Source organism: Haliaeetus albicilla, chromosome 12, assembly GCF_947461875.1.
Source record: "Haliaeetus albicilla chromosome 12, bHalAlb1.1, whole genome shotgun sequence".
NCBI lineage: Eukaryota > Metazoa > Chordata > Aves > Accipitriformes > Accipitridae > Haliaeetus > Haliaeetus albicilla.
The window spans coordinates 19,090,564-19,115,247 of record NC_091494.1 but is presented as its reverse complement, the minus strand read 5'-3'; the positions used below and the strand labels follow the sequence as shown (position 1 = coordinate 19,115,247).

General features: G+C 37.8%; 1 protein-coding gene across 1 annotated transcript in view; it reads left to right on the top strand.

Annotated features, from left to right (window-relative positions):
• The window catches only part of ABHD17C (abhydrolase domain containing 17C, depalmitoylase), a 30,353-nt gene extending 5,669 nt beyond the window's left edge, over positions 1-24,684 (top strand). The window contains exons 2-3 of the mRNA XM_009919850.2: positions 19,131-19,310; positions 23,173-24,684. Coding sequence (XP_009918152.2) covers positions 19,131-19,310; positions 23,173-23,392 — 400 coding nt within the window. The 3' untranslated portion in view covers positions 23,393-24,684. The remainder of the gene's footprint in view (positions 1-19,130; positions 19,311-23,172) is intronic.

Genomic DNA, 24,684 nt, shown 5'->3' with positions numbered 1-24,684 from the left:
ATTTCCCACTTCCAGTTTTTTAATAATGTCTGCAAAGGATTGTTTAAAGAGACCATTCTCTAAAACTTAATTTATTCTACCTGCCATGGTCAGTACTTAAAAAAAACTGCATACAGCTTTGCTCAAAAATAGAAACATACAGAATAGTCTCCTGTTGTTGTCTATGCAATGAGCAGAGATTAATTCAGATGATGAGTGTCCCAGGGACAAATACCAACAACTGTTTAAAACAGGTGCTCTGATGTTCAAAGTTATTCAAAATGTTTACTGAGCTTTGGTGTCATATTACATAGTTTAGTCACTGAAGTAAAAGTAGTTTTGTTGAATATTTCCCTATTTCTGTCAGGACTGCAAGATCAAAGCTTGCTTTAACAAAAAAAAAAAAAAAGAGATATTTTTCAATGTTAAGAGTGTTTTGCTACTAGTGTTATTTGGGAAGAAAAATAAGCTGCCAAAGAGCCTTTGGCTAACAATACTTGTTATCCTGAGCGTAGGTAGCCCTGAAGTTCAGCTGCCTGAACTGGAGATGTTGGTTTACCCTGCTGTACAAAGGTTGTAGGACCTGGTTCTCAACGTTGTCAGGGTGTTAAGCGTAAAGGTTTCTAGAGGAACATGTTGTTAAATCCTACATCCTGAAGTAACTAAAGGTTTCTGTCCGCTTCTTAGCACTAAATTGCGTGAAGTGTACGAGAGAGAGAAAGGCAAGCTTTTTCCCTTTCTCACTCTGGATAGAGAAGTGTGTCACCTTTTGAGACTGAGCTGAAGGTTGGTACACAGTGGCTGTTTGACCTGTGCATCTTGCTGGTAGCGCTTAGATTTGTTCCGTTTGTTCTTAACAGTGGAGTATGAGCTGAATCGTGTAAACCTCAGTGGGTTTGCTCTGAAGCCAGGGTCGATCTCCAGTCTATCGCAACCTCAGAAACAAAAAATCCCTCCAAAATTCAACCTTTATCCTTTGTTACTCTGCTATTTTGGAGTTTACACTAGCTCAGTACTTGTGAACATAAGTAAAAAGAACAAAGAGGGGAAAAAAAGAAAAACAATTAACAATGCTGTCCAGGACTCTAGATACCTGTGGGTGTAGGTGGAGAACATTTCAAGCTATGAATGTGTGTTATCTGCCAGCAACTGGTTTTGCGGGGATAACTGACACTTCTTGATCAAATGAATATTTGTAATTCCATATCGAATGAAGAAGACAGGTTCTTTTAGGTTTGCTGGTTTTTTTGGTCCTGTGATGCTTCCTGACGTGGAGATAGACTAGTACAAAGGCAGTGCCAAGCAATTAGCTGTTTGGAGCCTAACTTCTGTAGCATATGTCTGAATTGCATATTTCATTTAAATATGACATTTGCCTGGTGGAGAGGGTGATGTGATCATATAAACTTTTAAACCCTGCCCCAAAAACACTTTTAAGCAAAATATAGAGAAATTAGTTCCTCAGTTGCATTCTCTGTTGGCTTTAAAGCCAACAGTCTCAAAATTATGCAGCACTAATAAATTAAATGAACAAATAACATAGCTGGTTTGGGTTTTTTTTTCTAAAGCCAGTAATAAATTTAATAATAATAATATATTATTATACTAAAATAAACTAACACTCCCTTCTGCCCTCCCTTACAAATATAAATCAGTTATAAGGCTGCATTGAAAGCAGTTGAAATGAATCATAAAATAAGCTGCGAATGTGTTGTACATAACATGCTTATGCACATACAGTCTTGCTTTTGCCAATTAGCCCCTAAAAAGGGCAGAAATCTTTCTCTGTTGATTAGGAGAGAGTTTCAGTTGCCACTGCACTTGAAAGAAATTGAAGGCACTTACCTGTGTGCAAGATGAGGGCTTCCTCATGTTTTCTTGAATCTAGGAAAGGCACGTCTTTACAATTTTTGAATGCTGGTGGCTCTTAAGCGTCACTTCATGTTAATTTGAGTATACATTGACTGTTTATGTTGATCTGAAATTAAATAATTAAGGATTGGGTTTTGTCTAACTCTAAAAAACTTGGGTTTGTATGGGCTAAAATACAATAGGTGGGCAAACCTCTTGTATCTGTAAGAGTTGGTGGATAGTTGAGACTGCTAGAGATTAGTACTTGTGCATTGAATAAGCAGTTTCAGTGACCCATTCGCTACTATTTCATCTTGACTGTCCTGCTTTCCAGTTTTTAGATGAATGACTTACACTGGTCTTGCACGCTCAGCCTGACATCTGATGATGAAACTGAATTTCATTCCTGCTCTGAAACCGTTTTATTGGGATGGGTTTTTTAATGTGTCAGGTTTTGTGAGCAATGTGTGTGATTGTAAACCCAGGCAACTCTGTATGAACACACAGGAATAAAGGTGCTTTTAATAGAAGGCTAAGAATGTAGAATGGAATGAATGGTGCATAGTGTCAGCTTAAGGACTGGAGAACATCTTTGCATTCTTTATTCCAAAATCTAATTTGAGAAAAATGGATTATTGTGGCATGTTTGCACATCAAGCTACGCTGCCTACAAACAATCACAGAAAGGTGCAAACGCAGGCCAGCTGTATAATGTCAGTGCTATACTGTCATTATCTGTATCCATATCTTTATATTTTTTAACCGTTGTGTTAGCTTTACAGAACAATGCATCTCCTATTGGTGTTGAACATTGTGGTTGGATTTGCTGACCATGAAACCAAATTATACAAAGGCACAAAATTGTGCTAAACAGTAGGGTCTGGCTCAATGCCCACCCACCTTCACACCCTTGGTTTCCTGTCTCCTGATGAGTGCATACATGTCTTTGGGAAAATCCCTACGATCCTGACATAAATCTGCAACATCTCAACTTTCAAAAAGGGGAATTCCATGTGGGTTCACAAATGAAGAATGATGTTGATGTGGAAGATGAGGTTTTAAGTTAGTACACTTGCCTCAAAGTCCAGAGGGAAAAATTTAAATTAGAGGTGATCTCAAAGTATTGCCTCTGGGTTTTTTGTATTACAAATTTGTTAGAAAAACTTCATGTATGCTTTCCTGACAGTAATATTATTTATTGGTACAGTCTCTTGAAATTCTTTCTAGGTACACCTTTCAAGATGAAAATGCTTTTTTTAACTGTTAATTTGAAATTAATTGTTGGTTTAGACAGTTTTGGGTATGCTTTGAGGAAGATCTGTGTTACCGTGCCTGATCAAAAAATCCTGCTTACATATAGAAATATTACTTTAAGAACTTTGACTCTTGTGAGCCTTGTTTATCAGCCAAGGCATGCTGCTGAAACAAGCTGCATACATCAGTGTCTGGCAAATAACCCTTCTCAAGGCATGCAGTGTCAGCTAGTAGCGCAAAGATTATTATTTTTTTTATTTTTTTTACAGGATGATGCCAAATTTCTTAACTGGTCTAACATACTAGGATCTTAAATTTAACTTTGTGACATGGCATGGCTGTTTCTTTTTGTGTGCAGCAAACAAACAACTATGGATGATGGGATCCAACAAGTCTGAAAATTCTGAGAGCAACTTCAACATGTTTCTCAGGAAAGCACCCTTTAAATAGTATGGCTTGAAATGCTTCCCTTTTAATAAGGTTGTGTAGAAAGTGTTTTACTTGGATTGTAGGATCTTTTTGGATATTCCTCCTCTCTGCTGACTTTTAGTTGGCTTTGCTTTGGATGTTCTCATAGAACTTGAAAAATGGTGTTCAATACCAGCAAAGAAGCAAAGCCAGCTATATATTTTTTCCAGTGTACAGATAAACTGAGTTAAAGTTCAGGTTATTTTGTCATTATTCCATTAATCTTAATGGCTATTTATTATAAATTAAACAAGCACTTTGTCTTAACTATTACACTATATAATAAATTGCAAGCCTTAATAATATGCAAAATAAGAGAAGCCAACAGTAATACAAGGGTAGACTTCTGTTAAGCATTTTGCAACCAAAATGCTGTATGGAACCATCTACACTTTAAAGGAAATTTTGAGTAGTTAACTTGCCTCCTTAAGCCTCCTAAACTGGTTTGTTTGTACAGATTTTAATCTTACTCCCATCTCTGTATAGTCTTCCCTAACATCTGATGAATTTATTTAAGTAGGATGTTGGCTGTATGACAGCCCGGGCAAAGTAGCATCTTTCAAGAAAATGGTCTTGTTTTTGAAGCATGTTCTCCAGGGCAAATTTACAAAAGTCTTCTCCAGCATGCTATTTGTTCTTTATAGCTTCATTTCTCACAAAAGTGTGTGTATGTTTTGGTGTGTTGTTTTGTTTTTTTTTAAATGAAGTAGGTAGTTTGGTATAATATTTATTTTGGAGGTGTTCCTTGGACAATTCTTACCCTGAGCCAGTCTTTTCTTTCCCCTAAGACTGGAATGTACCTCAACTCACATATTAAGTTGTATTACACATTTTCTTCATAATATTTTTTGTTGCTCCCTGCTGTAAAAAGCTTGTCTATTTTTCTAGTAAAGCATGTTTTTTTAATGTGTCTTAATAATACTACAGAAAAAGTTAGTGTTTCAGTCTGGATATGACATCTTATCAAGTTTAACCAACTGTAAAAGTACCAGAGTTGTAGGAAGAGGTGGGGTAGTGTTTCAGCTACAGTTTTGCTATTTTTATGCATACTAGTTTATGAACATGTAACCTTTGCCTCAGGCTGGTTAATAATTACACTGTGAGTTAGCATACGTTGCAGGCATCTCTTCCTGATGCAAGAAGCACCTTTTCAGGAGTCAGTATAGTAGTTTAAGGTATTAAGTGGTGTTTTCACCATAAGCCTGACCAGCATGCCTAAAAGGTTTTGACTTTTGCTGAATCTCTGCCAGCTTCCAAACTTCTGTTTCTCTGATACAGAAACCGTCTGCTCTCTCCCCCTGAGCTCTTGCTAATCATTCATGTAATGTGATGTTCACCTTTAAAGCCCCCTGTGCATAAAACCAGTACAATTAGTTCTTTATCCTGTTTTTGAAATTTATACTGAAATCAATCTGATAATGCAGAAGCTACTATCTGTGAAGGAATGCAGGCAGAAATGTAGTTGTCTTTAATTATTCTAATTCGTATTTGCATTAATGAAGAATGAAGATGATAGAATGTACTTGAATATAACTTGGATCTGAATTCTTGATGTGAAAGAGAAGATTGTCATAAATCCTTAATGTTCATACAGTTTTGTAGAGGGTGAGATGGTCGTAAAGTCTCCTTGGTTTATTGAGTTCTTTTATATCCTGAGACCAAGCAGGCTGGTGCCAAATATACCACCCTTCCAAATTGGATGCCATTCTGTCAAAGCTCATCTAAGATCTGTAGCCCATTTTGCGCAGAGCATTGAACAGGCACCGTTGATATAAATAAGATCTGGCACCTTCCAGTTATTTCAGAAAATTACCCTTTCCATCCAAAAATCCACTTTAATAATGTTCATAAGGAGAAACATTAAACCTAAGGATCTTGGATGTTTCTTACCTGGATGTAGTTCTAAACTTGTTGCATTTCAGCAGCAGGAGAAGCTGAACCAAAGATTATTAGTCTCTTTGGTTGGGCATTCACAGGAATTTTCTATTTTTCTTTTTTTATTATGAAGTGAGTGTTAACCTGGAATAAAGGAAGCAATGTTAGCTTAAACTTAGCTGATTTTATCACTGGGATTTTGAGGGGGAGCAGAGGAACTTGATTTAGCAGGCATTGTTTGTCATTTGTTACTCTTTTTCTTCCTTCTGCTGTTCCTAGTGCTCCTGGGCAGTAGTCTAATGTGAGTGATGTTCCTTCGTGCTCCTCACTGTAGAACTGATCAGACTTACTCTTTAAATATTTTTTTAAATTCTCATTAAGTATTTCTATTTTGCTTCTGTCTTGGAAGCTTTGTGGTACTAGGAGAAAGGGAAATATTACTCATTTATAAAATGTAACTATAAGCAGAGCTAAATATGAAGAACGTGTGTTGGGGGAGAAAACAGCAGTAGCTTATAAGTAAAAGCGCACGTGTTGTGAAATGGTGAACTGCAGAAAACCTGCCTAGCCAAAATGTTACTATGCAAATTGGCATTTGGCCATAATGTAGACATTAATACACCTACTTTTCAAAGCACTGCACTGTTATCTGTTATTTCAAAAATAGAAACTCCAACAGTACAAGACTTCTTTATGCTATGCTGGTTTATTGGTAGGCAGTTAAGTGCCGGTGTGGCATGTACTGGAATTGCTAACGTTTTTTCCTGCATAACCAGTTGTTCTCTGGTAATACTGCAATCAAGTAGGGTGCCTGCTTGCTTTACAAGGACTGCATCACAGATGGAGGCAAATTGGGCATTGAATAACATCAGGAAGCTGCTTCTCTTTTTTTATTGTTTTTTTAATTTTCTAAGATGTGGCTGCGGGTCAGATTCTACCTTTAGCATCAGCTGAAATAATGCACTTAAGTGATTGCATTAACAGTTGTCCTTGATCCACTGCTAGGTACTCATGCTTCTTGCAGAGTAGCTAGCTGTTAATTGGTAAGCATCTTTTTTTTGAGATGAAAAAATTGACTAGCAAGAAATCTTTCACCAAAAAGACTACAAAAGCAATTGACCCCTTTAACTAGGTATGTTGGCAGAAAACAAAGTATGCAAGCATGCTGTTTGACCATTGTTAAAACCTCTTGATTTGCACAGTCTGAGCAAAATGTCTTTTACTCCATAGAAGCTCAAATGATCCCAGATAAGATAGCTGGATAAGCTGAGAAAGTATATATGACCAGGTTTCAGGACTGAATTTTCTGATGTGAGTTTAGGAAAGTTATGAAAAAGTTAGTAATTTTTTTAAATGTACAGAAGTACTGTTCCCATTTCTTAGATTAGCATTTGTTACTTTAAAATAGGTAAAACTTACTGGTAGTTAATATTTCTGCATATAATTAAATGCAGATATCTGTTTCTCTAATAAATTACTTTTTTTGTGCTATCTTTTGAAGTTCCTGGAGAACACAAGGCAGGTTTCCTGAGCACTTCAACTGAACAGAAGCGCGCAGGAGAAACTTTGACTCTGTGCTAAGTTTTGTTGTTCACAGTTCTAAGTAGTATTTACTGGGAGGAGGGATTTAGCCCCTGGTTTTGTGATGGTAAAGGCTTTGGCTAGGAAATTTGATTTTTAAGCTCTGAACTAGTTATCTCTGGTCTGCTGTTTTAGAACATCTGGTGCTGTTAATCCTGGTGATTGCTATATATTTTTTTAATCAGCTTTATATTGACTGTTACTGGGGCCTGGACATTCATTGTGCTAAAAGTTCATTAAAGGAACAAGTGCCAGAGGAAAACGAAGTGTAAAACAGTGCAGGTTTAAATATTGGCTTGATAAAGTATAGATTTTGTGAAGCAACAGATCTTTAATTCTGGTAGAGTCAAATCAGCCCATCTTTGAGTGACAGGAATGGAAGAACTTGAGGATGCTTAGGAAGAAAGGAATTGATGAGTCTGATTTAAAAGTCAGAGTGCCAATATAAAAATGGCACAAAGAAAGAACACGGATTTTCTTGTTTCTGAAAAGATGTTGGAAGAATCTTTTCTAGTAATAGATTGCTTTCATGAAATGACTGTCTTCTTCCATTTGGCAGTTATCACTCTTGATATTTGTTAGAATATTAACAAACCTAGCTGAAAATGGATAACTGAGAGAAGGCAGGAGACACTCATCAGGAGAGTAGTGGTTCTCTGTGAGGCTGTGAATTTGGCACTTCTTTGAAAGCAGATGCTTAAGCGCATACAGATTCACACTAATAAAGCTCAGTGTTTGGAGCAATTAGAAGATTTGTATGCGTTTTCCCCACTTATTTGAGGTGGGGGAAAAATAGAGGTTACAGTCACTTACCGAAGTAGGATTTCTTCCTATTTATGATTCACAAGATGTGTCAGTGCAGTGGAAGCGCCTATTGTTTTGATTTTTAAATCAAAAGAAAATACTGCTTGTCTTTAAATCTGTGGAAATGGTTAGAGTAACTGAAAGAAACATGAAGTATTTCCAGAGGATTAAAGAGGACTATCCAAGCAGGATGTGTGGTCTCCTGGATAACACAGGTCATGACAGTTCTTAACTTGGCTTCTGCATAGAGCCCTTCAGTGTTTGAGATATTGCATATCTTTGAGAGAAGCCCAGTCTTATTTAATAACTGTTTGTTGTTCTGCAGTGCTTGAGCATATTAATATAAGTATATAAGGGAAAGAGAAATCCTACTGCCAGCTGAGTCATCTTCATATAATGCTGGCTGATAAAATATTCATATATGGGAGACAGATGCATTCATCTGCAGTCAGTTCTTTTTAGGAATATTAGACCAGTTCATTGGTACTAATCACTTTGTATCAGGACCTCTCTGCCGTTCTTGTCCTCCATCCTGCCTTTCTGCCCTCTCATCCCCTTTCTGTCAGAGACTCTCAAATCACTGCCAGAGCTATACCAATGCTGCTGGATGGGAAGAAATGATGCATCCAGTTTGTGTGCTTGCATACTTGCAAGGCCTTATCCATTCCAGCTCCCATGTAATCCTCTTGGACTCTGGCTCTGGTGCTCTGTGCGAGAGACTGCATTCAGATTTCCAGGGATCTTTGAAGAACAGTGTGAAAATGGCTTTAACTTTGTCTGCTGTTAACAGGATTTTGGATACAAGCACCTACTGTTTGTTGAGACAGTTCAACTTTTTCTTGTTCTTCTCCATTAGCATTATGGGGATAATACTTGAATCTTTTTTTATCAGCTTGTTTTCTGGATATAGTTATGACTGTCTATAAGTGACGTAAGGAAAATGCTATATCAATGCCACATATTTCGTGTTTAATGGCTTGTAAGCTATATCAAAAAATCATAGCAAAACTAGTCATTTAATGCTGTTAATCTTTGAAAACGTGAGGTTCTTTGTAAGACCTGTAGATGAAATAGCTTTTGCTTAAAGACTGAAACGTAAATAAAATTACAATAAATAGGTGGAAGAGAATGCAAAAGGAAGGCAAGAATGGAAAAAAACCCAACAAAACCAAACATACCACCCCCCCCAAAAAAAAAAAAAAAAAAAGGAAAAAGTAGTTAGTTGACTTAAATCAGTGGTGGGACTACTTGCCTGAATAGTTCCAGCCAAGCCCTGTAGGTATCAACATTTCTGAGTGGTCTGCTTTGAGTTTTTTTGTCATCTAGCCTTTCTAATATTAGTCTCCAAAGGATTAATTCCAGCTTAGCAAACCATTTAATTCTTTTAGACAGTCTAGACAGTTGCCTTCAGCAGAATTTGTATATACTTTTGTTGTAAGATCCTTAGGTTGGGAATACCTTTTTTTATTAAGTTATAGTGTGTATAGCTAATCAGCTGTGCAAACCTAGAAGTGTGAAACTTTAGGTGAGCTTTGCAGTTTGATTACAGTTTAGGGTTAGTCTTGTTTCATGATCTGCATATACAGTGATAACTGTTTTCAGAAACTACGCCCTGATATATTCAAAGAAAACTTAACTGGTGCCATTTCTTTTTATCTTGACTGGTTTGTGCGCTTCAGCAATTATTCCTTGCTTCAAGCAGCTGAGCTGTACCTGACAAAAGGGTAGAAACCTCAGAGGTAGGTAGAGCAGGTAGCAGCTCAGGTCAAAAGCCGCTGCGCTCCTTCTCAGGTAAGTAATCCCAATTTAGAGGCTTAAGTCATGCATAGGTGCAGCTCATGGCAATTAGTGCTGCGGCAGGCTGGCCTTAAACTATGGTGTGGTGCTATAGGTATGCAGAGGTAAGGGAAATATTTCAGAAAGTTAGTGTTTGATGTGAAGAGAAGTCAGGGTAAGAGCAGTGCTCAAGATTGAGGTGTCAGAGGTGCTCCAATAAACAGATGGGAGTACTAAAAGAATAATACAGTGCTCCTGAAAAAAAAAAATGCTTTGAGAGCTGTTGGAGAGCAGCAAGATTGCTTCCTCCAGGCTTGTAAACCCTCAGCCTCCCAGTGCTGAGCCAAGGGTGGTGAGGAGGGTTATGTGATAGGCTTGGGAGGTGAGCCAGAATGCATTGGCTCACTGTGAATTTTCAGCCTCGGGAATAAGGCAAGACTCTTCAGTTTGGAAGTAACTGAAATCTAAGAAACAGCTATGAAAGCACAAAACTTGTAGGAATGCATAACCAGTGTTAATATTTGCACTCGGGTTTTTTTTAATGTTTCCTAGGGAATCAGTTTCTGTGTTAGTTGACACATACTTTTTTCAACTGAAGTCTTTATATTAAAAGGTACTGTGTTTAGGTACATGGATATCATCAAATCTTTCTTGTTCTTCGTAACAACCCTTATAGGAGTACAATTTCAGGGAGTAGTTTGCCTCATTTTTTTCAGCTTTTGAGTGTAGGATATCCAAAGTGAAAGTGCAGGCTTTTTGCAACAGTAAAAGGATTGTCAAAGTTTCAGTGTTACAGCGTTAAATGTTGTGAGGAGCATGCTCATCTGTCTTAGCTCTGCTGTATTATAAAACATAGAGTATGATGTGTGCAACTGAAATAAAAGTACCACAGCAGGATAGAGATGAGATAGAAGCTGGGGGTGAAGATAATGAATTCTTTACTCCAGAAGATACTATAGACTGAGCTGCTCTGTGAAAGTAACAGAGTTTTCTCTGCTGTCTCAGGTTATTTAAATGTTCCTCAGAGAATGGATATATAGATTTTATATACCGGTTACAGTAAAGAGTATATAATAGAACGTAGCTGACTGAGTTTTTGTGAATTATTGATGCTGTGGTCATGAAGATAGTTCTTAGTGGCTAGTAAAGGTTTCCTGTCTTTGATAAATAAAGCTTAAGACTTCTGTATTCCACATTTATTTGCTACAGAGCATCTTAATTAAATGCAAAATACTTTGTTAAAGTTAAGTCCAGCACTCTATTTTTAAAATAACTGGAGTGAGAGATTCATTTTAGTATGCCATCTATCCGTTGTGTCTTCGGACTAAATGGTGTAAATCAAGATTGCTCTAAGAAAGCACTTTAGGAGAAGCGGGAAGCTATGAAGAGTAGAGAGCGTGCATGTATCTTCAAAACCATAGACTTGTGAATGCAGTGCTAGCTTCAGAACTCTAGTTGATTTCTAAGGTTGCTAAAGTAAAGAAAGTTGAGGGAGTGGGAGTTACAATTTAGTATATCCATGTGTTTAACTCCTATTTCCACTGTTGCTAGCTTCTTGTATTTCAATATACAGTGGTTTTGGGTTGCATTTGCTCCTGTAATTAGGGAACTGAACTCCTAACATTGAGGGGTTTATTTAGGAATTCACTTAGGAAAGTGCTCCCTTCCTGTTGTTGCATGAGTGCACATTGAGTATTGGAGTGTTATTTACCTTTTGTTATAAAGTAGTGGAATGATAAAGGTAGGACTTCAAATGGAAGGCTCAGCCGCATCATTGCACATTTTTGTTGGATGCCCTACGAGAGTCTGGTTTTGCTTGTCAGTGGCCTTCTTGCTAACTGTCATTTGATATGAAAGAATTAATGATTGTAGAGGCAAAGTTATTCTCTTCTCTTATATCAGTGTGCCCATGGCACAAGTTCCTGCTTAAATTTCAATGCACATTTACTGAAAACTGTTTCCTCATTCCCTGCTATCTAGGGAAAAAAAAGAAGCAAACCCTCAGTCAATCAGAAGCAACTGTTCCAAATCTGTTTGTTGTTTATACATAAAACTGCTAGTTCATGTGGTAGACAAATGAGCAACCTAACATAAACCAAACACCAAAATTTTGTATTCTGGGTTATTGTGGTGGTGAAGAGTCACGTTATACAGTTCTCAGTACAAGAGAAGACAAAAGAGGTTTTACTTTGTAGCTCCTTAAAAAAAATAAAAAATAGAACTGCAAGCACAGATTGCCTATTTTCTCCCCGTTCTGTCTTTCGTATCACAACATTTTGCTACTGTTCAGCTAGCTTGGAAGAGATTTCTTCCAGAACACAAGTTTGCAGGAGTCTTCTTTCCTGGCTGATGATGCATACTCTCTTTTTTTTTTAATGCTTATATGTTTCACTTTTCTTTTGACTCTTATTTCTGAAAAATGCTTGAAAAATTAGAATGGGTAGATGCAGTCTGATTGCAGTTGTCAAACAATCTCTGCTGTGAGATCATTAACTATAAAGGGTTGTGAGGATAGAGCCTGATTTATGAGTAACAGAAGACGGACCGCAGACTGGACCTGCTACCTGCTGGGTTGCTTAGCTGTGGCATGGCTGGACTGGCAGTAAGGTGGTGATAAGATGGCTTAAAAACATGTGGTGCAAGACAAGCACGTTGAAGTGCTGTCAAGGTGTGGCATGAAATCCCCCAACAAAATGGGTGTTGAAGGGGAAGAAGGAACTCACTTGTAATGGTGGAGCTGGGGGGAAAAAAGGATGGGAATGGATCTACTGTTCAAGAGTGCTTGGTTTTGCTCTGAGTGCTGAGCGGATTTACTTTAGTTAGGGAAGGTGTTTCCCACTTCGAAACATGACATCTTCAGGAGCCTATGTTCAAGGCAGATGAACACAAGGTAATTTAAGGTTGTATTTGAAAAAGGAGCGATTTTTTTAGAGGAACTAGTATTATTTGAAATTTATTTAAAAAAAAAAAAGTCCCAACCCTCACCCCGAAGCTACTCGGTGTAGATTAGCATAATTCAGTTAGTTTAAAATGTAATTTTGTTACAGTTTGTACCAGACAGTGCCATGAAATAGCCTTCCTTTACCTACCCTGGTTGTTCAGGGCAAACTTGCAGTGGCTTCACTGCTCAACAGCGTGTAGATCACCTGCTTCTGTCATGGTTGCTTGAGCTCACCAGTGATATTTAATATCCTTGTTAGGACTTGGTTGAACTTTGAGCACAGTTCTCAGTATTTCATAACAGATCACTGATTATCACAAGACAAAAATCAAGAAGCAGTTGTAGTGATCCATGCTTCGGTATAATTAAGTTACTGCAGCGCAAATGATCGTCCTAAGAAGTGCCTAGAAGTTGCTTCCACTTGATCCATTTATTTATATGAAAAGAAGAGCTGGTACATCACTGGATTAGCGCTACAGTCACGTAGTCCAGCAAGCCTGTAGTAGTGTAATATTTGCAAATAATGAACTTCCAAAATAGCCTTTAAGAGGGTGTTTTCAAGAGTCATGGGTTCATTCTGTAACTCCAGTATTAGTTAGCCTATATTAATTAGCAATGGAGTTTCTCTATAGCATAATCAAATGACTATCTGGTGTGGCAGTAAAATAATAGTGATATAAAACTGTGGCAGATTCCTTGGTTAAATTTCTCTGGCAGCCATTGAACGTATTTTGAGTGTGAACACATTTGTGGAATTACTTGTCTGCTCCTGTGATAGTGTGCTGGGATATATGCCAAAAAAATTTGTCTTTTTTTTTTTTTTTTTTTTTGTAGCTTCATAAGCCAGAATACTATGCAAACCATTTTTGGCTCTTACTACAATGAAAATGTGAAGTCAAAGAGAGTCTGCTGTACCTGAACTTGAATCACATAGTACTTGTAGATTTGGACAGGAAGGAGGTAGAGGAGGAAGAAGACATCGCATAATTTAAAAAATCAGTGTCTATTGTGCTCAGTAAAACAGTGAAGAATTTTAGACCTATGTTTGTGTGAATTCAAGGAAACTGGAATGAAGAACTGGCACAGGGACTCTTACTGTGTGCCAGTGTTTCCTGTGAATCTTGAAATAATTCTGATTTTTCTCATTTGACAGTTGTTGTTATGGTTAACACCAAAAGTCCTTAATCTAATGCTTTGCTCTCAATTTAGTGTTGGCATTTAGGCTGAAAATCTGCTGTAATTTCTGTGGTATTTTGGCCGACATGCTGGAGTGGTACTTGCTGAAGCACAATGTGAAATTCAGTGTTTTGTTCTGATACTGTAAATTATTTGCAGTAATATTTATTGACTGAACTTATCTTGTTGAGTTTTTTTTAACGTGAAGGTCCTACAACATAAACTCTTGTTCAAGGTATGCACTCTGCATGTGGGATTTTTACATAATTGAGGATTTTTGTTTTTTCCTTTCTACCCTCAAAATTAGATTTTTTTGATTCATACTGGATTAAATAGCCACTTCTTTCTGAAAATGTAGATGCATATCTTATGGAAGTATATAATGATGCTATAGAAAAACCTATCTGCATTTCTTAATAAGGAATCTAAATTTCCTGGATTATAAAGTTTAGAGATAATGCATTTTGAAAAGGGAACGAGTAGTATGCTGTGACAAGTGGGTTTGTATAAACAGGAAGAAACAGACTTGAAGAATAGCCTATGAAGATCTTATTATAACTGAGCACATGTATGTTCTAGTAAAAATACTTGAAGTCACTTATTTCCTCCAAATGTGGCATGATTCGTGTCATTCCTGATGTATGCTGTATTTTCTTTGTGTCTTGAAAATGAATTATTTCACTGGTGTTCCCTTGAGAGGGGAGTGCACAGTTTCAAACTCTGTCTCCTTGCAAGAATGCACGAGCTAGTTACCTTGTTTTCCTGAGCTTTTATCTTTCTATACTGTGTTGTAAGGAAGAACTTGACCACCAGTAGCTGCCTTAGTTTAGTAGCAGTTAAACAGTAGGTCACGACAGCATTATGAAATGGGGCTTGTGTAGTCAAAATGCTCTGCTTAGATAGCTTTTGAACTATCTGTTTGTGACTGTTTTTGAAAAATAATTTGTTGCTGTTGTTATATCCATGCTGTTCTATATGCTTTCCAGTTTAGGTAAGGGATATTGGGACAGCAAATACCATAAAACTTCAAAACTGAAAATATAAGGTGTGGTTAACTTCACTGATTCAGTAAGCCTGAAAAAAGAACTGGCCTCATTAATGAATATGTATTTACCACCTTTGAGGATTGGCACAGGTGCTGTAACTTTGGCTGTGAACATTGCAGAGCTTTAGCTGTATGACATGTCTGTAGTCCCTGCAGCAGCATTCCACTAGTGCTTCCAACTGAGTAAGGAGAGAGTAAAAATAGCAATGGTAAATTTTCCATCTGTATCACTCAAAGCTGAAGCCCTGGGCAGGGGGGGATCAGCATCTTATTCTCATAATTAAAGATGCTTTATGATAATACATAGTTTGTACATAGTGCTGTTAGCCAGAAAGCATTAAGTACTTTACAAAGGCAATTGATACCATCATCTGTGTTGTATGAGGAAACTGAGGAGGGATGTGGCCCGAGCCACAACTATACAGCTAAGCAGACTGAACTAGAGGTAATTGTGTCCCATCCTTTGCTGTACTCACTTTCAGCAATATGCCCAATCTTCTCTGTCCCACTGACCTGTTGGTGTGACTGAGGTCTCCTACTACTCTGTGCAGGAGTAAGTAGAAGAGTCTTGGGTCTAGATTCTTGATAGCCAACTTCTGTGCACGTAGTTCATGCTAGCATAAGGAGACCAGAATTGCTGGTAAACCTAATTTGTATAAATTGAGGCAATAACACAGGCAAAAATAAATAAATAAGTAAATAAAAATACTGTGTTACTATTAACTATGGAGTGTGTTGGTGCCTTAGGTAGGCCTGGCCTGAATTGGGAAGTTGTAGGTGCAGATAGCTCTACTGCTTGTGAAGATAGGTGGGGTTTTTTCTGCACACATAAGAAATGTAATCCATAATCCACATAATCTGCTCATGGGTTATTGAGAGTAGACTAGGCAGGAGAACTTTGCCACCTGATAAGCGTTTGTGGGTAAGGGGGAGCAGAAATGCTTGCTTCATTTTAAACCACAGTAGCTTTGCACTTCTCAGTAACTGACTTCCCTTGGGGAACAAAGCTTGCCTGCCCTTTTTTCCTTTATTTTTTTTTCCTCTTTGTCAAATCAATGTTTTACATATGCCCACAGTAACTGTTTTGAATTGCTTCCTACTTTGTCTTTGCTGAAGGCTGGTTTCCACATTGCAATGTTGCCCTGCTTGTTTTGAACGTTCCGATGGGCTCCACAGAAGTAGTGCAGGAGCATACCCATAAATTTAACTTGGGTCTCCGGCTCCGTCAAACGGAGCTCTGTTTCCACAGAGACCAAAGCTCGTGTGTTTCAAGGGAGATATTTATAGGAGCTGCTGTTTAGCTGGTGGAAGGACTTTCTTCCTTAATAGGAAAGCAGATTGTAACAGGATTCCTCTTTTCTCAGAATGTCTTTTGCCTTTTTCTGTCACATTCTTTCCTTTTTTTCTATGTCCCTTTCATTGCCTCCTTACCCATGTCTGCTCTTCCTCTCTTCTCTTTCACTTTCTGTATCGCTAGTCCTGTTGCACAGAATCTAATGCCACAAGGGAGTTTGCAGAGAGTGGGGGAAGGACCCAGCCTTTGCTTAAAGGATACTGTATTTTAAAGATAAAAAATCCCCAGGTCATTTTGTACCTCAGTTGAACGGTGCTTGCTGAGTCACCAGCTGGGCAGCGAAGTTCGTGAAGAGGCAGAGTATCACAGAGCCAAGCCCTGGCCTTCAGCTCCAAGAACCTCGCATGTGTCAATTATTCATGGACCTTGCTTATGAGTTGTCATATGTCCTTTGGCCTCGCAGTTAATAAATTTTACATGTAGCTGTTTCTGCTGATGTTTGTGGTAAGCTTGATGTCTCACCTTCTGATTGATGGCCTAGTGGTAAAGGGCTTAAAAAGATAAATCTGTTACAGTAACTCTTCTGTCTTGGAAAGTTGGACTGTCCCTAACTAAGATGGTCCAAGAGATTCCTTTAGTTGTCTGTCAGTAGGAAAACAAAGTAGAAAGGACATTTGACCTAATGACAGGCTACAAGTGCATTAACTCAGTGTCCTAATACTTTAAGGTGGGTTTTTTTTTCCTTCAAAATTGTCATGTTGCCTTTCTGCAGAGTTAAGATACTGAACAGTTGTAGCACTTATTTAGTGATGAAGGGCTACTTTAAATTTAGAGATCTGTGTTTTTTAATGATGCTATAGACTATATCTGACTTTAATTGGCATACTATGAAATTGAAATTGTTTATTGCCACAGCAACAAGGTGCTCCACTTACAATATGAGCTGTTTTCAGAAACAAAATAACATCAAAAGGTGTGAGTCCAAAGCAGATGAATGTTGAAGAAAAATGCCATACTAAGGCAACTGTACGTGTTGAAAGAATTCTCTTGCTACCCTCTGCTATCCTGTTTTCCTGTGATTCTCATTAAAACGTCTGTTTCCGTATTCTGCTTAGATTGTAAACCTCTCAGAAAGGGGACTTTACATTTATCATGATGCTGGAGTTCAGGATGGTATTGCAAAGCCTACCAGCATTAGTATCGTTCCATCCCTACTTAAGTGCCACTTAGTGGATCTTTTTTTCTGTCCCATTTCCTTGTATTCCCTGATGTTGGTGCATTTCTGCCTGTTTAATATGATGCAACAGCTGGCAGATCAATAGATTGGATTCATGTCCTGCCCTCAAAGGTACATGGCTCCAGCCCTCCCCACCCAACAGCCAGAATGAAGTCTGTGAGGAAAAGGCTTTGTGCCAAGATCCTGTTAACATGCATACCAAAATCAGCTAGGCTCTATTTACTGTGTGCTGGACTATTTCTAACAGTAAGGGGTAAAAAATGCTCCTAGAAGAGCTTTACAACATCTCTTTTAAAAACGTCAGGCCATGGCCGTGGTGATAGACCACCAACGTGAGCTGCTGCTTGGTTACCAAGAGGATAAAATTTTACTCCAAGGGGATATTTTTATACAGTTGCTTATTCATATTACAGTGAATGCCAAAAGTGCCCTTATGCTCAGCAGTATAGAAATATTAAGAAAATTCCAGTTTCACAGAGGCTACCATCCAGTCTAGTTCTACTTCATCGTAAAACTAGGCAATCTTGACACCCTGTAGTTGGATGGTTAGTACTGGATTATTCTTCTATTGTAATTTTAATTATTGATTATTCTTCCATTGTAATTTTCTCTCTTTTGCACATACCCCATCATTTAGCTGCCTGAAAGTCAAGTACTATCCAGGGCTGCCATACACCTTGCTATCGGCTTGGCAAGGAAGTTGAAACCTTCCAGGTGTACATTGGGTATAGACTAAAGTGTAGGGTTTTATTTTCATTGTCATAGCAGTGACAGCAGGACTGTAGGCAGTGTAGACTGGCAAAAAGACATGTTCTGCACAAATAATTTTCTGCTAGAAATGTGTTCTGTTCTGCACTCAATTATGCTTTATACAGCTTGCAATAGGAAGTGGAGTTATACATAGAAATCTTCTGGGTAAATATTTTATAATTAACTGAGTAACAGCTTTGATTTGCAGGTTTCCTAACAAGTTGTAGTGACCAAATACTATCGTACTCTTGACATCTTCGTAGCCACTGTTGCCTCTTCCTATGCCCCTTCCAAATTCCTTTTATATTTTGTGTACTTAAAGTAAAAAATGAATTAGTATCATCCTCAACTTCTTTGCAGCTGTGAAACAGTACACAAGCTAGGACAGTTTTGTAGACTGGGTGGGAATATTGGGGAGCCATCCAAGACTCCCTATGAACCCTGAATTTTATGGAATGATATATCTGTGTAATTACAAAATAAGCTTGACATATTTAAACTGGAAAAGAAAAAAGGAACAATTTACACTGATCAGAAATTGAAAAAATTAACAGAACTATCCTCTCAAATTCTTATCCTCTGTGGTGTCTCTAGCTACACTAACAAGGCAGTTTGGTCTTTTTTTTCCAGCTGCATGGAAAGAAAGGTGGGCAGAGGAGTAACTATCTTGTTTAATGGTGGAAAAGTTGTTAACCTCCAGAATATCTAATTGAAATTCCTGAGAGTAACTCTGGATAGGGGGGGAAGTCTAATTTATAATTTGCTGTGCTATGGAGTGAAAGATGAGAGGTGTTCATGAAGATGATGAAGATCAATGAACAAACAGACATTCCTTCTTTGAGGATAGCTCTCTTCAGCCTGTGTAATATTTTCATTATTTATTTTATTGGACTGTTTTAAAGTTTAGACTTGTAAATTCATGTCTCCTAGGAATAGATTTTAAGGAGCTACAATGGGTAGGAGTGATGCTTTGGTTTTTATCCCCCTCTCCTTTTGTTTGTTTTGTTTGTTTTGGTTTTTGCTTTTGTGATGCAATATGTCTTGATTTTGTTGGTTTGGTGTTTGGGGTTTTTTTAAGGGATGTTTCTTTTCTCTACAGGTATGGTGTTAGTCCTGAGAACATTATTCTGTATGGTCAGAGTATTGGTACTGTCCCTACAGTAGACCTGGCATCTCGGTACGAGTGTGCAGCAGTAATCCTTCATTCTCCCTTGATGTCTGGATTACGGGTAGCTTTTCCCGACACTAGGAAAACCTATTGCTTTGATGCTTTTCCAAGGTACGTATGAACACTGCAAAGAGGATTGTTCTGTACTCAATATGCTCTTTAGGTGTTTGAAAGGGACTAGTTGTGTAACTTGCCAGGGAACTTTATTGAATTGTCACCTGCATTTTAAACTTCAGATACACACACCTTCCAAATCCAAGCAGAGATGCATCATGTAAGGAGGAAGCTGATGTCAGTCTCAAACTGATGTGAGTCAGCTCAACGAACAAATAAAGTCTTAGTGATTACAACTAATTTTTCTCCTGGTTTTTGTGTTACGAGTTGTTAATATCAGAATTTTTATGCTGTCAAGTTTGGAGTAGTAGCTTAACAACTGATTATACACTATTAAGTCCTTCAGGCTAATGACTAACAAATTAGTAATTGTACACTCTTAGCATCTCAGTCAACTTTGATTTAGAAGGTAATATGATGCCATGAAATGGATGTGCTGTTTTCAAGCTGCTTGTTAAAATATTGCTAGTTTTACTAGATCAGCAGAGAAAAAGGTATAGATTATTGCTGATTTTGATGGGAGAAAATACGAGAGGATCAGGCTAGAGTGTCAGACTAGTGTGGTTCACTTTTCAGCGTGGTTCTGCATTTCATGTATAATCTGGAGGGAGTGCATTTAGTGTTTCTTTGCCTTTGGTCCTTGTAAATAAAAACACTCCTGCATCTTTGCAATGCTGTCCATATAAAATCACTAAAGGTACCAAGACTTGGATTGTTCCTCCCTGATGAAGGTCATGTAAGATCCTAATGTCTGTGACCAAAATAAAGTAAGTTACTGTCCCTCTTTTGGAAGATTTTCAGCTTGCTTTAAGAAGCTCTAGAATATTTTACATACAGAAAGCTATGTACAACTGGTTTCAAGATAAAACAGTTGCCTTTATAACCTAGTGTTTCATTTGAACAGCAATTGCAACAGTCTGAAATTAGAGTATCCAAGTGTTTGGGAATAGTAGAGGTCCTTGGAACGGCAGATGTTCTAGGAATCTTTTAAAACTTCTCATTTGACCTAGTTTAAATTATCAGAGAATATGAGAGGGGAAGCCAGTCTTTGTAGCAGTGTATATAGACCTGGGGTGGGGACGGTGAGGGGCGGCACAGATAAAAAGCTAAGTAGTCTGTGGAAGGGAGAAGGCAAAGCAGAGACTCACTGAAATCTTGTGCAAAGCTCAGGTTTGCTTCAGAAGGTCATGTTTGCAATAAGTGTAGTAGGGGATATTCATAGCATTTGTTGTGTTTGTTTTATTTTGGTTACAACAGATTAAAATTAGAAGGTGGGGGAGGCCATAGATATAAATCCGTATGCCAAACCAGCTAGAAGTAATAATGACCAAGTAATAGTGGCTCTCATGGTATCTTTGTCCAGTCCCCATGTTTAGAATTCTTCCAAATAGGTTATTAATTAATTAAATTGTTGAAGGTGCAGTCAGAATTTGAAACACTTATCCTCCAACTCATTCATCATCCTCAAACCTGAAATCCAGTATGCGAGAGGAGAAGAAAACAAAGCCTTAAAAATAGCCCTGATTACAAAAGTAACAGTGATTAGCTGATACCAGCCAAATCAAATCACAGTTTCAAAAAGAAAAAGCGTGAGGGGGGAACAGTGACAACAGATGTACTGTAGCACTTGAGTGTTTCGTTCTTACCCTACTGAGCTGTTCATTGCTGTCAGTCTGACTTCACTTGTACTGTAAGCAGTGAAAATAAACAGCAGTGCACTTTTATGAATGTGTGCGGCTCAACTGTCTGTCTTCACGGTGGGAAACAAAATAGTTCTGTGTGCACCTACAGTGAATTGCTATTATGTGCATTTTATGTTGGGACTCCATGAGAATTTGGTCTCTGTAGATTCTTCTAGCTGCAGAGCGGTATGGCTAAGAATACTAAGTCAGTCTAACGTGCAGTTTAAATACTGCCTTATGAGTCGCTGAGTTGGCAATGGGACGCTGTCCAATTTTCTGCAAAATACAAATATTATCTAGCTTAATGGTCTGTGAATATATGTGAAAAAGTAGTTTCATTATCTGAATACTGAAGGGAAAGGGGTTTCCTGGTTTCCTACAATAAATGAGAAATAGGTATCCAGCCACTAAAATGATATATAAACATCTCTGTAGCTGTATGTAGCTGACATGTCTGTCACATCATGGAGCTTGGGGACAGACCCTTCATGGGCTTAAGACTTCAGTTTATATAGCACGTTAATTATAAAGTATTTACATTTGGCTATGATATTAATTGTGGGATGAAAATTATGGGGGAAAAAATCTGCATTATTCTGATGTCTCTCATGTTCTTGGGATATTTTTCTGTATTCAGCGTAGTTGCACACAACTCAGGTTTTAGGCAGGAAAAGTGAAATAGGCTGCATTTTAATTTTAAATCACACTTTTCCTCTTTAAATGACATGAAGCCTGTTTTCTTGGAGGAGTATTGAGACAGAAATGTGTTTACACTCAGCTGTTTACTGGAATACCAATGACGTTTCTCTAGAATACTAAATGCTGAGATTTATATGCGTGAGCTTTAGTGCTTCAGTTTACATCTTAATTTTTAATTAACTTTATATTTTCATAAAGCTTCTTTAAACCTGTTTTTAAGTCAGTGTATGTTGGCATGTGTATTTTTTAATCATTTTAAGCAGTCTTGATCACTTTAGAATCTCCAGACTTACCAAAATTACATGCTTTCTTGTTCTTCAGGAGCAGGAAAATCCAAACGCCTTTTATTAGATAGCATAAAGAAATAGACTTGTCCTTCTGTGAAGTCAAATATTACTGATACCTATTTTTTCCACCCACTTCATTCCATACTCTGCATAATGTCCTGAGCCAGTTCCTCCATTTGTTGATGTAAGTGGAGCTGGTAGGAAGCTGAGAGTTCATTAGCACTTGGTGTCTCTGTACTGATTTGGAATTATTGGTAACTACCAACACGAAATGGCTGTCTGCAAATAAAAGCTGGTGCCTGCATGAGGACAATCAGAGAAGGCTGCTGTTTACCAGTTTGAAGTTCATGTGCTACCAGTATGCTTCATAATTGGGGTTTTCTGGCCTGAACGCTTAGGTGTGAAGGTGCCTTTGTCACTCTTCCCTTTCTTCTGAACCCGTTTTCCTGTGAGAAGTGGTCGCTAGCTTTATTGGTCTGCTAAGTGTAGCTGGAACAAAAGGAGAAAAGCTTACTTTAAGGCCACTTTGCAGTCAGTGCTGGTGAAGAAGTTGGTTGCGTGAAGTAAAATCCTGTGTGAGTTTCTTCTGGTTTGCAGTTAAATATCCTTGTGTAATGCTCTTCTCCCACAGTTTTCTTTTTTGCCGTTTGAATGTAGACTATCAGTACAAAGAACAGATTGTTTTTCTGTAGCTGAATCTGCTTTAATTTGGGGGTTTAAAGACAGGCTCAAACCTTATGAGCTGAGGCTTTTTTTTTTTTGAGTCTTGTGACTGGAATGTAGTGACTTAGTTCCTAATCTGTTAAATTGGAAGGTGGTAATGTGTAATGTGAAGAGTCCACACTGGCAACATGTCCCATGGAATCTTTTCTGCCTGTCAGTGGTTTTGGGGATAGATATACTCAACGTTTTGGGGTTTTTGTGCCACACGTTATTTGCATGCTGCCCATTTGAGGTTCTTGTCGTTAGAACTGGTGGGATGACGGTGATCGCAGTGCGGGCTCCTGTTTACATGTGTGTTTTGGGAGTGAGCCTTGTTCTGTATCACTTGGGCACAATTCCAACATTTCGCAGCCATTTAAAAACACGCAGCGGTAACTGGATCATGTGTTGATAGTTAAGCTCGCTTTCTTTAATGGTATGGAAGTTAAAGCCCCAAACTGAGCTATGTTTTTCTTTTCTATCCCCCAGCATTGACAAGATATCTAAAGTAACCTCTCCTGTGTTGGTAATCCATGGTACCGAAGACGAGGTAATCGATTTCTCTCACGGCCTGGCCATGTACGAGCGATGTCCGCGAGCGGTAGAGCCCCTCTGGGTGGAAGGGGCTGGGCATAATGACATAGAGCTTTATGCACAGTACTTAGAGAGACTAAAACAGTTCATATCTCATGAACTTCCCAACTCCTGAAGAAGCCTACCTGATTTTACCTCAGTTACTGTGAACGGAAGAAATTACCTGGTTTTGCACATGCTTTAACTGGATAGCTGTAATAGCTTTATACTATGAAGAAATACCCTGTCTTGAGGGTGTTCTAATCAAACATCTGATGAAATTTGTCTTTTATATCTGGAAATTATTCTACTAATGCACACAAATATGGTCAACTACTGTAATTCCAACAATTTTTAGCTTCGTTGCCCTGAAGGAAGTGGGAATACTAGCTGCTTATGGGGACACTTTTTACCTAGTGCTGTATTAATCGAAGATCAGTTTTCTCTGTCTCACTTCAGATCATTTATAATTCTGTCCTACAAAGACTTTCTTTTTCAGTGTTCTCAGTGTGGAGAACACACAACTGTTATGAGCTACAGCTTGTTCTGAACAATCAGTCATGGGTTCAATCTAAGGGAGTACTTTCTCTGTAAAGTTTCTAGCTGTGGTATTGTAACCGGAAAGTTATTGTGATGAACTTCCCCCTCCTCCCTTCTAGTGTTCTTTTGTTAACTTACTGATCTTCCTGAGTAAATTATTTAAATACACTTTTTCCTGAAAATAAGCAAACTACTATATGGGGCTAAACTCTGTAACAACCTCTCCATTACCTGTATAAACATAACTGGAATATTCTTAAAGGAACTAGGGACAAAATTGCTTTTGTTTTAAAAATAAATGTGTAAATTTACTACTAGAAAACTCATTTTAATATTCAGATGGTCTGAATAATAGCCATAACAGACATTTCCTCCTGTAAAGCATTCCTGTAGACTTTTTAAAAGTACTGTACATATTTGAATTTACATTGTGCATAGATTCTTAATTGGTAGTTTTAATTTAAGTCTAGTTACAATAAACTGCAAAATTCTGGTTTGTATATGATTGAATACATTTTGTTAAAATATGTTTTTATCCCTATATTATTTTGCTATTAAAGTTTTATAAAGTTTCCAGGACAAAAAAAAATTTACACATTTATGTTTTGATGAATTTATGTAACTAAATTTTCATTGAGCTGATCTTTTTAGTTTAGAAGTAATTTGATTCTTTGACACTGGAATCGCACAGATTATGCATCAGAAATGCAAGACACTTAAAAATTGTTACAATACTAGCATAGGTCTAATTTTTCCAAATTTAAAGGCCTTAAATGTACTGTAAGCCTCAGATTGTTGTATAAATTGATCGCGATTGATTGCAGTTTGTGTCCTGTTGCTAGAATGCAACACAGTGATTGTAATGGAATAAAGGATGCATGGATTAGA